The following is a 15,108-nucleotide window of genomic DNA, read 5'->3' on the forward strand; positions in this document are numbered from 1 at the left end:
GATAAGATCTTAAAGTTATTAAGATGGCGTACTACGATGATTTGGAATTTTCACAGCGGTCGTTCATCTTTTTCTCTTCGTGGGGGTGGGGGTGGGGGGGGGGGGGGGGGGGACTCATTTAAAATAAATTAAAAACCCTGTTGATAAATCATATTCACAATACATTGAGGAACCAGGAAAGTTTTAACCTCGATTAAAAAACAGGGCGTTGTTGAGCCTGAAACCAACAGGCAAAGCGTGGGAAAGAAACGATTTACATGTCATTGGCGCATCTCTCGTTTGTATTATTTAGACATTGAGTTTCTAGGCAATGATGTATATTATATATTATGTAAATAACGTGTCATAGCAATAAACAGATTTCTGCCCCATTTCAGGTCATGTGACGGTTTCAAGGAAATTTGCTTTTAGCCTTTTTTCATAGGTATGCAAATGAGACAAAATTTGAAAACAGTTTCCGCATTACGTGGTCTAGCTCTAAAATTGGAAAAAAAAGAAACGATCAAAGTCGAAGAGGAGTCCTAAAAACTACTTTAAGCGCCAGTTGACACTGGAATTGAAGGAGTTCTAAACTGAAATTTAAGCTTTGAGATATGAATTACTTACCGCCATATCCATACCAATAATTAGTCCTGACAGGAGGCGAACACCATCCTTCAAGCACAGATCAAACTGTGGACCTGTCATGACACTTGGAATTTGACTAAGCAATAAAGAGTAGATTCTGATATGATTCAAGTCAAAAGTCAACCTCTGCAATACCTGAGGGAGAAGAAAGATCCGTGATCAGTAATCTCTACTATACCACTATATCTTCGTAACTATAGGTGGAATGTGATCGTTCGGTCGAGTAAAGCCCTGAATAGGACTGTTGTTGACAGTGATCATAACTGACGTTTTGGAAAACTTGTGCAGTAGTCATCTTCAGATTCAAAGTGAGTTGTATCAGGTCAATTGATGGAATTAATCTCTGGTTATTGACCGCTTTGGTCAATTATTTTGCGATGTTATTGGTCGTCTGTCAAGTAAGCCGTAATGTTATTGGTTGTGGCTGAAGACTCTAAATGTGATTGGTGCGTTTCACGGATCTATCTTCTGTCAAAGTTATAAGGTGGGTTAACTGTCGCTTTCACTGTTTTACTTAGCAGCTTTGAGGTATCTTTCATTGTCTTGAAGCGCTGCACTCACCGTCACTCCCGAAGAGGCTGAAATGTAGGAACTTCCCATTGATCTTTTGAAAGGGATAGATCCCTAAGATAAAAAATACAGTACATAGTTAAAGTTTGCGATCGGAGAGTAGCGAAAATCCGAGAAAGTATACCACTGCAATTCAAAACAAAATTTAGTAATGAGCAAAAGGGATGAAAAATATATCAGATTTTCCGCAAACATCTGATAGCCTGCAAGTACACGAACTTGGCCTGGCTTTTGCAACTGATGATCCGATCAAATGGTAAAACTTGGCGAAAGTTTTACTTTGAGGCAAGAAGAAAATTTACAGGAGCTGCAAGCTATAGGCTATAGCTCATGGCTCGTGTAGATTTTCTTATGCCCTCAAAATAGAACCATCGAAGTTTTGCCATTTGTACTTGTTTTAATTATTTATTACATACATACTGAGAAATACCCACCAAAAAGCTATGTCGTAAGTTTTCATACGCAAATGAGTTCTAGCCGATCAGAGAAGCGATCGATGGTTTTCACAAGTGAAAAAAAATGATACGTCCAATAAGATCACGTGCGAGAAAAATGATACGTCCAATCAGAGGCGACAAAGGTGTGCGAGTTTCGCGCCAAAATTCTCGCCTTTTGTAGGCGCTTGCACCTTGCAGCGCCGCTTCGCAGACATTTTCCTCGAACAGTTTTTCTCGTAAAAAAAGTGAAAAACATTTCGGAAATTGGAGTTTGTTCAGAGGTTTGTTCCACTGTCGATGAAGAAAACTTTAGAGAGCCGGTTAAACAATAGCAGAAAGGGAAAACAGAACGATACTTAAGCTTAAGCTTAAATTCATTTATTTTCAATGGTGCATTCAGGTTAAACAGTTAAGATTACTTGGGGCCCTTTTCATTCAAACCAAAATTCCGGAAATTTCGGTTGGTACATCAAATGGAACGGACCATTTCGGTTTGGTCCGACCAGAATATTCGGAACCAGCTTTGAAGGTGGTCCACTTTGACCGGTCTGGTCGTTTCGGTCGGTCAGACCGAAATGTCCTTTTCCATTTGACAAAATTGTTGTCCCAGTACGATCCTTTTTTGTATCCTGCTTACAAGAACAATAACAAAACGCGCGATGGCTCTGGTCTGGTCTGTGCAACCGGAAGTACCGTTCCATTGCATGGGCACGAGAAATTACCGAAATTTCAAGCCGGATTTTTGTTGAATGGAAAGCGCCCTTGTAGTTCTTGCATTACCTCATATCCTTACCTTCACTATATTTTCAACCAACGTTTTTACTAATATAGCTAATACTTCGATTTTGTTGTCATTTCGCGGTGTGTACTAGAGGTAAACTTTAGCATTTTGGAAAGATTTGAAATAAAAAGGCCGCCAAGATGATGACTGTCTCAGTATGTATATAATTAGCCTGTGCCACAGGCTCTCAGATAGTATAGTGGGGACGTATTAAAACGAACAAAGCGAAAATTAGACGCGCCCGACTTGGGAAAGGGGGTAAACACAATTAAACCACATGGAAAGTGCTTCGTACGGTATTTACGCACTCGTTGTCTTTGTAACAGAAATCTCACTCGTTCGCTATGCTCACTCGTTCGATTTCTGATGCGTCAAAAACTCTTGTGTAAATATCGTACGCCTTCACTTTCCACGAAGTCTTCTTTATATATATACTTCACTTACAAACTCTTCCAAAGTTGTGTTGAGATGTGTCGTCAGGTTTGTACACCATTCATCAAGAACCTGAACGGGTGACAAGGTTTGACCACCTTGTATCGATCCCGCAGCTGCAAAGCCAACAACGGACCTACGACTCCTCAAAGTCGCTGAGTGGGATGTTTGACAGAGAAGAAGAACTGTTGTCAAAAACACAATGGCGAATGCTTTGAGATTCATTTTTGCTGTAAAGGGATACAAACGGTCAATGATCAGCAAGTCAGTGATGAATCAAACAATACTTCACTGATGAGTAACTGAAGGCAATTGTAGCCGGTAACAAATCAATCAATTAATTAATCAACTAGTCGACAATCAATCATGTTTTACTTCAACTCTGTGCTGAAGTCATAACTTAAGTACTCTTATCCGTACACAAAATGCTCCTGTAGAGTTATAAAGAAGATATCTAACAAATTTCATCGGGAAGCACTGATTTTTACAGGCATAGCATTAAAACATGAAAAAGTTGGCCCAACTTTTTAAAGTTTCAATCCTTGTCCAACCGATCCCTACCTTGGTTGCTCTGGGTGTGTAGAAAATATAGCAAATTATACTGCCGTCGAGTTTCTAAGTATTGCATGAACTGAATATTGTACCTCATAATTCTCACGGCTATTGAGCGATATTTATACGGCTGTTATGTTTGGCTAATTAGTGAAATCACCGCTTCAAATTTGGAGAAGTGATAGGCAAATGGGAGAATTTTTGTATCGACTGAATATAACAAGAAGTAGGATATACTGCATTTGTGTACGCAATTATATTTGCTCCAGGAAAGCATTCCCGTCTTTTGCTTGCTTATGGTAATTCAAAACCATCTTTAAGTGGAAATCAAGGAAATTCTGAAATCGATGGAGGTAGGAGCAGGGGGCGAGTAAGTCAATTCGCTGATCTTATTGGGTCAATGCACTTTGCACTTTGTAAGAGTTTGCCTTTTATATAGCGTTTTCTATTCCAAAGGCGATTACTAAGGTTAGTTACTGAATATATTGATCTAGTTATTCTGTTTGAACAAAACGGGATATGAATAGGGGTAACTGTTTTCTTTTTTGTAAACTGACTACCGTGACCGCAAACAACTTCCTTTCTCTTTACGTCGGAAGTGAAAATTGACCCTTAACTTATTTTAAGAAAGTTATTCAAAATTATATCCTCAGAATCTAGTGTTTATCAAGCCAGGTGGTAGTAAATTATACTCTAATTATGTTTTAATTAGCAAATGTTCGAATGAAAGCTCGATTCCTTCAATGAAATAATTTCTCTGTTCAATCACGTTTCACTGTACTACTTCTGCTTTCCCGATGACATTATCAAAGCACTTCACGTCTCTGTTTTGTCATGACTGGTACAGGTATAATTTATGACAAATACAATTTAAATGACAAAAACCTTTACAGTTATACAAAAACGTTAAAACAATACACTGTTATACGTTGAATTTGAGCAGTAATTATTCCTGATTCACCTTGTCTCTCGATAATCATGAGTTAAATTGGCAAAAATTTGCTGTGAAATGAAAATCATTAGGGAAAATTATTTGTTGCATCTGAGGTTCTTTTTTATTCATTACATGATAGCATTGACGTAAGAGGTGGCCGGGATCTAACTCCGCATCTTCGATCAAGGCGTTTTCGTGACACAAGGCAGATCAGCGTTTTCACTTACAAAATAATTAATCTGCATAAAAATAGTAAAAATAAATATAATGAAGGTGACAGATTATATCTGTTTTATTTCAACTTTTAGGTAAAATGTAACCTTAGAATGGACTAAATGTTAAACAAATAAGCTCGGGTGTCAAAAGAATTACAAATCAAGCTTGTTATAATACTTAGTTTCTGAGGAAAGGCAGGACTATGCTAAAAGTAGTTGATTAAAAAAAGACGCAAACACACATCCCCTCAGTCTAGCTTATATATCCTTTGATTTCTCTAAATGTCCTTGTTTTGTGTCGGTTGATGTTTGAATCTAACTGCGTGAGGCCTCGGGTTCATAGTTTACAGTATTCCTACATAAAACTTCCTAAACTATTCTACAATTATACCGATTTATTACTGAGCCAGGTTAAAAAGCTAAGCTTGAAAAGAAAGTCAGTTGGATCTGAGAAATCGGTTATAAGTCAACTAGCTTTTTGAATTTCGGTTGAATCTAGTAGAGAGAACGGAAGTGCGAATTTTTGTAACACGCTAAGATTATCACTTTCATTTTAAATCAGTGAAAGAAATATTTCTGACATTGCCAGGCTTTTGCACTTTCTTGGAAGTAGATTTCAGTGATCAGTGAAAACACCAAATCGTTGACGTCGTTCTTTATTGTTTATTTAAAGTTTAGTTTGTAATACGACTCGATACTATTAGCGAGTATAATATTACAACGAGAAGCATCAAATTACAGTTTTCTAGTTTTGTAATTTGATACTGTCGTAAAATACCAATAGGGTGGCCTCTCCTGGCGAAAAAGTCGAAAAGGAGGGATAAAATCAGCCTGAAAATAATAGTAAAGACAAAAAAAATAAATTGTTCTATCTTTGGCGGTTTGGCATGTCATTATGACTCGCAAACAGCACATTCCAAGGGTCCGTAACGGCTGCCGGGGGAAAAACGTTTAAGTCACGACATCCGCTAAGTATGTACAGTGTCTATATTTAGAGGTACGTAAATTTTTTCAACAGTTTATGCCTCATATTTCAGTGAAATAAGCATAAGAAGCAATGATAAACTCTTTTAACTGGTGGCATTGCTTAGATTGGGATATGATAGAGGAAATAGTAAAAACAGGAAAAGCGCAAGAAAAATGTTAACTTTATATTTTAAATGCACAGTGCGGGATGACCGGCAACGGGATTTTTTTATTTTTAATTGTGACATTGAATAGGGGAAAAATTGAGATTTTCGAAATTCCCGGGCATTGTTGTTCAGAGACAATATAACCAGGCGTTTCAACGTGTGTGGCCCATTCAGTGAAAGATAGAGAAACGTAGCCCACAATCTTTGTGAAATCAGAATGAAGACTTCCAATCCCGGTATGTGCCTTAATTCTTTACTAGACAGTCATCTACTTGCTAACACTATAAATCGATCATTGAAAGTTGAATATCTGATGAACTTCAACAGTACCACAAAGTATTTGTTGCTGACTAGAGTCCTTTTCAGGCAATGCAAGCCGTAGTTAACATGTTTAAAGTTGAATACTTAGTTTTAGTTTGTATTTCTAAGTTAGAAGAAAACAATTTATAATGAGAAAAGCTCACTGAAATATAAAAAAAAACAACTTCAACTAAATCGTTGAAAAACTAGTAAGAGTCACATACTTATAGCATTAAATCAGTCAATAATTATTTTACTAAAAGTAAAATATAGCAAATTTTATTTTTTAATAATTATAATTATATCATTAGTATTTTTTACAAGCCAAAAAATGGCTGACGATTCACTAACTAAAGATCTTTTCCTTTTTCCAGGTTTTTACTCCACCTGTTTCGTCATTTGGACGTTTGTGCTTATGTTCGCTAGGAGTGGAAATGCCTCGTCAACATGCGTGTCTTTGCCCACATCGCCAGAATTGATAAAAAGCTTTATTTATTCCCATTTCGTCCAGCTCTCAAAGACTGTTGGTGAAATACAAGCAGACTTTGTAAGTGAGATCAATAGTTTCAAAAGTTGTAACTCTCACAAATGCTTCCTTTGATCGATCCCCCCCTTGATCTTATCATTTTGCTGAATTAATGCCTAATTCCAGCTAACGGTCTTTACGTACTACTTCCCTATGCATGTGTACTAATTAATAATAAGAGCTTTGAAAAACTGCTGTTTTAGAGTGAGTCATTGTTATATATTTGGCGTGTTGAGAATTTTAAGTGTCACATACATTGGATACAGTTAAACGAAACCGCCATGTGCTCAACAATCAGCTGCGAAAAAATTGAGCCTCTACCCTCGCCGTTTAAACGGAAACAAAAGTGCCAGAGTTACGTTGCACTATTTTGACTTTTTTTTTTTCCTGATAAATAAGTAAGATACGAAATGCTAGGGTCACTTTGAGGTCGTTATGATCAATGCTCACTTGTGCGGAAGTTTAACAAGGCGAAGGAAAACGGCTAACTACTGAAATATCTATCGGTAGCACTCGCTGACATCACCTTAAAAGATCATGGAAGCGACGCCGCGCTTAAGAATTAAAGTTTTTTATCTTATTCTCTTTAATGATTTTTAGAATTCCACATCCTCGTCTTAAACGTTAATTGTGATAACATAGCTCGGTCTTAATTTGTTCCCTGTTGTTTTCAGGCCAAGGTTCGTCTTGGTAACAGAGACTACGACGAATATGTGCACAGAATTCCACAATTACCTCGACCAATTTGGCATCCAGATCAGCTACAGGTAAGTACCTTACAGCAGTAGTTACAGCTTTACAAAGACGCAAATCTTTCACATCAGTTTGAAATGTTGAAGGTCGTGCTTAAAAATAGGGTTTTATTCTCGCCAACAGTTGTAGATAACAAAAATCCAAGGCAAAATTACAAACTTTTAAAAAAGTTAACCTTAACATGAAACAAGTTAGATCTTCTAACAAAAAGTTAATTGTTTCAGCAAGCTGGTCTAAGATCAATACTGAATTGCTAATCTTTAGACCGTTAATTTTAATTCTAAGGACTGAGCTCAGAGGTTTGGATGCTCTAGTGGAAGCTTTCTAACCTAACATCAATCAGGATCATATATTTTGGTTGGCAAACACACATCTCTATCAGCGATAACAGCTCCTCTCGTCCTTTTCTCTCTTTAAGCTCACACAAGTCTTATCCTTGCATCAGTCCTTTTCATCTTGCTTGTACATGAAGCTGTATCTTCAGACAAGGCGCTAGTTATTTCCTTGCTTAAACTGTTCAGGATCATTTTTTTTGAAAGGTTAAAGAATATCTGAGATGGATACAGAACGACATTAAACCTAAAAATAGGATAGATGCAAGACAGTGTACGACTTTCATTTTGAGTAATTATGCAAATTTTCGACTATGGGCTTTTATGATGCACTCAACCATGAAAAGTAAATACGACCAAAAGAAAAGATTTCTTGGAATCGAAGATGGAAAGTGTGTTTCCGATACTGAAATACTCTGCGAATGAAGTTATTAAACATGCGATTTTATTTATTTATCTATTTATTTATACGTTTTTCGTTTAGGAAGAAACACTTCTTCAGATGGAAATAAAAGATCTCTACACCTTTAAAGAATTTCTCAATGAGATTAAATCTCACGAGAAGAAGGACAGTATATTTTTGGCCAAGTTCGAAACCATTGATGGAGAAATCAACAGGTTAATTGGCAACCTTAAGGATCTGGTGAGTGAATCAGAATAATAAATTACTAGTTAATACTACTTAAAGCGGTTACGATCAATGGTTTCATTCATTCCGAGTCGATTTATTTAAGATTTCAGTTATTGCACGAGTTTAACCCAGACTTTATAAGTATGTGATTGCTGCCTTGTTCTCGTCCTATCTGTTATTATTGTAAACGCATTGTTACATGTCTTATGAACAAAGAAGCTGTTTATTTTTCCCCATATCTTTTAAGGAGGTTCCTAGACATTCAGATATGTCTTCGTTCTTGCCCTATGTAATACTATAATAGAGACCTTTAGATTCGAGGACGAGGAAGACTACGAATACGAGATTTGACTTGAAGTTTTTTCGCGTGTTCTCAAAATATAGACTTCCCAGAAAGCTTCATTTTACCATTGTTCGCTAGAAAAGTTAGCATTGTTATCTTTAGTGAAGGAGGTGACGCGCTCTCCCGATCGCAAAATGACAAAACTTCTAACATTTGATATCTTGTTTTCGCCACTACGACATTCGCGCGAAAACTCGTAGTAGAATGTCGACGGCTACAAAATTTTCCCGCCAAAATGACACTGGCTCACGCGCGTGCACTACGTTGTAATGAGAAAATCTCGTACTCGTAGTCGTACTCGCCTTAGAATTTAAAGGTCTCTAATACTATTATGAAAGCCGAAGACTGCGTCATAATGATAAAAATAGTTTTTTTTACCATACTTGCCTTATCTTTCAAGGAAAGCTCAGGTCTCTTTTCTCACCAATCAAATAACAAAATTTGAGATCGTCTTTACCAAGAGCATAAGTATTTCAGTTGGCCTATTGACCGACCGTACAAACTGTCCTTTTTTCTTTTTTTGCACAGGAAGTGTGTCGTGGTTATCAAATCACGAATCAGGGTGCCTCTGTCCAGCCCACCCTCAAACCTACCGCCACACAGAAAGAACAGGACGAGTGGGAACTGGGCGTGCTGAAAGAATTGCTCTACTGGTTCATACCAGTACAAGGAGATCTTTACAAGCAGTTGAATCAAAAATTCTAGACTCGAGTCCCTCCCTTGCCTCAGATGAATTTGGAAACGTCAAGAGAGCAAAGCCAAAGAATTTTTCTTTCGTACATTGTATCAATGAAGTTTGTAACGTAGAGCTTAGTGCTCATTCTAGTCAGATTTCCGAATCGCTGTATCAGTAAAAAAAAGATATAAAAAATTAGAAAAGTAGACGTTATAAAAGAATAAGTTTTTACAGTATTTCGAAAAGAAATTTTTTATTCAAATAGATGTGCAAATTGTACTAGTTAACTATAAATTTAAATAAGAAAAAACTTGATTTTTTACTTTTATAATCTATTGAGTGGTCACTTTAATTTTTTCTCCCCTTTGCGTGAGATGTACAAAAAAAGTATTTTACTGGCACAACTTCAACTCGTTTTAAAAGGATGGCCGAAATTTTTTCATGTTAAAGGGTCTGGGTATAATATGAGAACTTTTTTTTGAGGGGAGAGGGATCTGTACACGGGCTACAGCAGATACAGAGACGTCAGTTTTTTTTCGTCAGTTGATTGATAATGGGTTAGGTTTCGAATCAGCTGAGAGGCTGCTAAAGTGCTTGAAAGATATAAATACTTGGGAAAAATAAATTCTTTCTAAAGCAGAATATTAGTCTAATTTCTTGTAAAGCAATAATCTATTTTCGTCCTAACGAAGGACACTGTATAATAATAGTTCGCTTTCGAATCATATAAAAATTCCAGGCTGAAAAAAAAAAGTCGACAGGATGGTTAGTTTAAAAAGAGGATCGATTCTAGTGACGTAGGAAAGGACCACAGAGCGCTTATGAGTGATGATAACCAGCAATTGGCGACAAACTTCAAAGCATTCGCGGAGCAATATAGCCTTATACAGCTGTTTCATCATTCGGCTACTTTAGAATTAATCCGCCAAATTTCCTGCTTGATTTTTTCAGATAATAATTATTATTCGCCCTCTCTTAATATAAAATTAAGCACATTTAGGAGCACAGAGCACGGTTTATTTTAACTGCTTAATGAATTGTTTGTCGAACCGTAGGACCATACTTGTCATGAAAAACTGACCCCTCTCAGGTTACAGGAGATATCAAATTACAGCATTTTGAGCTTCGTAAAATTTGACGACAACACAACGTTTTTTCAGCTACGCCAAAATTAATTAAACCGTGACCAGCTGTTAGTAGAAAATAACCCGGAACTAAACTAAAGAAAAGGCTTCTTTCGTCAATGATGCTGGCCGCTTATGTAAGTCGATAAAACCCATGTTCTCTTTTCTTTCAATAAGAATATCGAGGCTAAAATTTACGAAATTTTAAGAATAATATAAGAATATTCCCAAGGCTGAGATTTTGGAAAATGATATAGTTTTGTGTGTTAAAACTATGTACAATTATACGTTCTTAAACCGTTTAAACTTAGTCATTTCTCTAAACGGCAAAACTATAGTGAACAAAACGTAACAGGAATGACGATACAAAGCAGATCAAGGGAATGTAGACCTAGACTCCCGCAAAACCTCAGTGTCCAAAAATCCAAGGCTGCCATTTCGGTCACAGTATTTCTAATTCAAAACGAATTTTACTTTATTCTCTCTCAGCAGTTCAACTTCCACTTCCTAATGTTTTTCCGTGTCTTTTCACTTCCTAAAGCATAATTATCATGGATGTCTTCGATACTTATTCTTTTCCCTTTAGAGTTACGAATCGAATACGTCATCATGGTCTTTCCTATTCTTTACCAGTTCCCAAATTCTCACTTAGTTTTAGCTTGACTGGACAACGCTGAATAACTTATCAGCTTAAAGAATTGAAGAAGCAAAGCGCGTGCAATGTGCATTCATATTAGTAAGTTACTTACGTACACCGTGGTAGTAAGAGCGTCAAGTCAAGACTAAATTTAACGTCAAGTTCTCAAAGTGACTTGAATGAATTCGACGAGGTTACTTCACTTACTTTGCAGAAAACATTTTATGAGTTTAGTCTATAAATAACGGCTCATCGTGAAGTGATGACTTGTAAATGAGATTGTCATCTTTTCATAGAAGAAAATGCCACAGCGCATACCGGAAGTGGAAAGTAACTCGAGTCCAGACTCTCCCGCGCAATGTCGAACACACATCACACTGACTGCAATCCTTCCTTGAGCTCCTTATATTTTTCCATAAAATATTTTTATAAAAGAGTAAGTTTCGTTGCGGTGTTAAAGATTCAGAGGAAGTAATCTAATATACAATACTGAAGCTTTCATTCCGGTTTTATTGTGTTGTCAGTGTGTGACTGTGTGCTTTTTTTTTTTCATATCGGAAGTTTGACTCAATGCAATACTAGATGCGCTTTAAAATGATTGTTTGCACAGCATTGAACAATCTAACTATTTCTGTTGGGAATAAACTGACCAAGTAATACTGTTTGCCTTAATCGCATTTTGAATTCAATAGATTTGTTTATTCTGTGTAGGCGTTTAACTGATATCAAGAAGCTAGCAAAGCTTCCGTTATTACTGTGTATTAGCTGGTCAAACGCCTGTTAGCGCGACGAAATCAATGCTCAGAAAATAAAAGGCAATTGAAATTGCACCGTTTAAAACGGTTTAAGTGAACCAAATTTGGAAATCATTACAATTTCACTTGCACTAAATATATTCGGTGACTCGAATAACCATGACATTTGTGTTCAGGATCAACCTCCTTATGCGTTAAAAAATATTTTCTAAGAGTTTTATAAAACCTACCACTCTGCTTCTCTACACCTGTATTTTGAAAGTATATCCTTTTTCGCAGTTTTCGAACAATTTTTCTGTTTTCAAATTTGCGCAGAACCGTGACAAGGAAGTTATTATTCATAGAGTCTCGGAATAGAGAATGCTACAACCTTACTAAAAAATTATACCCTGCAAGGAAAAACAAAATTTTCAGAAACAAGACTGAATTCTCTAATTGGATCATTCTGAAAGGTGACGTGGGAGAATAGTAAAGAACTGCGAAGAAAAAAGTACTTTTATTGAAAGTTACTAAACGGATAACTAATTCTATTGTCGCTAAACAGAAGTCAATTTTAGTAAATTACTCGTAGAGAAAAGAAATTAAAATATTGGAAGGACATCAAACATGCAAAAATCGACAAATCGAATAGGCATTGTTACTTTTAATGGATCTTAGCAAATAAGGAAGCGTAGCAGTACAAATATTTATACAAATTCCCAGATGGGGAACCGCAACATATCTATCCTATCTGTGTTAGCCAGATATTGGTATTAAATATTTATTAACTTGGATCACTTTGAAAAATCCAAAACAAGTATATCCAGAATTTTTTTTGATTTTTCATTTGAATTATCTAATATCCGCTATTTCTGGTTTCAAGGAACTTGAGAAGCGAACCTATTGCCCAATTCTTTGAGTACCTGAAAATTTAATTTGAGACTATTGCAGTACTCGTTCATAATTTTTTTTCCGTGTCGTTTGAACTGTTCAAAATCTTTGTTGCGTTAAAGAGCACTCAAGGAGAAAAATTTCTATTGTTTTATCGTTTAAGCAAAGTTTGAGGAGGCGTTTTGATTTAAATGACAAAAACCTTTATAATTATACAAAAACGTTTAAAACAATACACTGTTATAACGGCGTTGAATTTCAGCGGTAATTACTCCTGACTTACCGGCGTCTCTCGATAATCATGAGTTAAATTGGTAAAAAATTGCTGTCAAATGAAAATCTTAAGGGAGAATTATTTGTTGCATCTGAGATTCTTTTTTATTCATCACATGATAGCATTGACGTAAGAGGTGGCCGAGATCTAGTTCAGCATCTTCGATCAAGGCGTTTTCGTGACACAAGACAGAGGAGCGCTTTCACTTGCAAAATTATTTTCAAAATCTGAATAAAAATAATTAAAAAAATAACGAAGGTGACAGATTTTATCTGACTTTACTTCAACTTCTAGGTAAAATGTAACCTCATAATAGACTAAATATTAAGCAAATAAACTTGGGCTTTAAAGTTCGGATGTCAAAGAAGTACAAATGAAGCTTGTTATAATACTTGATTTCTGAGGAACGGCATGATTATGATAAAAGTAGTCGATTAAAAAACACAAACACACATCCACTCTGTCTCGCTATTATATCCTTTGATTTCTCTAAATGTCCTTGTTTTGTGATGTTTGAATCAAGAGAGAATAATCTTGTCTTGTTTGACTAAGGCTCCGGGTTAGAAAACAAACTCATACGAACTAATATTGTTAAAAATCGCGACAACACTTATTATTCAGCAACTAAGTGAGCAAGCAATCAAACTCTGAAGCAATCAGGAACTTAACCATCTCACACAGAAAGGCTGTTTTAAGTTTTTGCTTACCTTGCAATTTTGCAATCGACATTGATGAACAATATTTTACAGTATTCGCACGTAAAACTCCCTAAACTATTCTACAATTATACCGATTTATTACTGAGCCAGGTTAATAAGCGTAGCTTGAAAGGAAATTCAGAGTCAATTGGCTCTGAGAAATCGCTGAAATCTGTTATAAGTCAACTGAGCTTTTTGAATTTCGGTTGAATCCAGTGGAGGAAACGGAAGTACGAATTTTAGTAACACACTAAGATTAGAGTGGTTTTCGTTTGAGTGTCGTAAAACCAAAACCAAAGTAATTACTCTGGCCAATCACATAGGACACAGACAATACATTGAACCAATCAAAACTCGAAGTAATTACATGTGGCTGACGCAAAGCGCAGGAAAATACATGCGAGCGCGTCACAATTGGCTTTGGTTTTACTTCTGATTGGATGAAAAGGTGGCGCGAATCTTTTAAGCCAATCGCATCGTGTAGAAAGTGCAAAACCAATTACTTTTCGACACTCAAATGAAAACCGCTCTATCATTTTCAGTTTAAATCACAGTGAACCAAATATTTCTGAGATCGCCAGGCTATTGCACCTTCTTGCAAGTAGATTTCAGCGATCAGTGAGAACACCAAATCAGTGACGTTCTTTATTGGTTTATCTAAATTATTTGTAATACGACCCGATAGTAGTTACTAGTATAATATTACAACGAGAAGCATCAAATTACAGTTTTCTAGTTTAATTTGAAATTTAATACTGTCGTAAAATGCCAATGGGTGGCTTTCTTCTGACGAAAAAGTCGAAAAGGAGGGATAAAATCAGCTTGAAAATAATAGTAAAGAATGTCATTATGACTCGTAAACAGCACATTCCAATTGAGGGTCTGTAACGGCTGCAGGGGAAAAAAACGTTTAAGTCACGACATCCGCTACGTACGTACAGTGTCTAAATTTAGAGGTACATAAATTTTTTCAACAGTTTATGCCTCATATTTTAGTGAAATAAGCATAGGAAGCAACGATAAACTCTTTCAACTGGTTGCATTGCTTAAATTTGAATATGATAGAGGAAATAGTAAAAACAGGAAAAGCGCAAGAAAAATGTCAACTTTATATTTTAAATGCACGGTGCGGGATGACCGGTAACGGGATTTTTTTTATTTTTAATTGTGACATTGAATTGGGGAAAAATTGAGATTGTCCAAATTCCCGGGCATTGTTGTCCAGAGACAATTTAACCAGGCGTTTCAACGTGTGTGGCCCATTCAGTGAAAGATACAGAGAAACGTAGCACACAATCTTTGTGAAATCAGAATGAAGACTTCAAATTCCGGTAAGTGCCTCAATTCTTTGCTAGGCAATCATCTACTTGCTAACACTATCAATCGATCATTGAAAGTTGAATATCTGATGAACTTAAACGGGGCCACAAAGTATTTGTTACTGACTAGAGTACTTTTCAGGCACTACGAGTCGTGGTTAACATGTTGGAAATTGAATACTTAGTTTT

General features: G+C 36.2%; 1 protein-coding gene and 1 long non-coding RNA gene across 2 annotated transcripts; one reads left to right on the plus strand and one right to left on the minus strand.

The window, feature by feature from the left end:
* Positions 1 to 613: 613 nt before the first annotated feature.
* On the minus strand, positions 614 to 3,005 carry LOC140936360 (uncharacterized). Its single transcript, XR_012165380.1, has 3 exons — positions 2,860 to 3,005; positions 1,189 to 1,251; positions 614 to 762 (listed from the first exon to the last, which is right to left on the minus strand). It is a non-coding gene; the product is annotated as an uncharacterized lncRNA (long non-coding RNA).
* A 3,307-nt stretch (positions 3,006 to 6,312) lies between these two features.
* On the plus strand, positions 6,313 to 9,271 carry LOC140938250 (uncharacterized). Its single transcript, XM_073387757.1, has 4 exons — positions 6,313 to 6,528; positions 7,182 to 7,274; positions 8,077 to 8,235; positions 9,095 to 9,271. Exons 1-4 carry the CDS (start codon positions 6,313 to 6,315, stop codon positions 9,269 to 9,271), a joined length of 645 nt encoding a protein of 214 aa, XP_073243858.1.
* The last annotated feature ends 5,837 nt before the right edge of the window (positions 9,272 to 15,108 follow it).

This window comes from Porites lutea, chromosome 5 (assembly GCF_958299795.1).
Source record: "Porites lutea chromosome 5, jaPorLute2.1, whole genome shotgun sequence".
NCBI lineage: Eukaryota > Metazoa > Cnidaria > Anthozoa > Scleractinia > Poritidae > Porites > Porites lutea.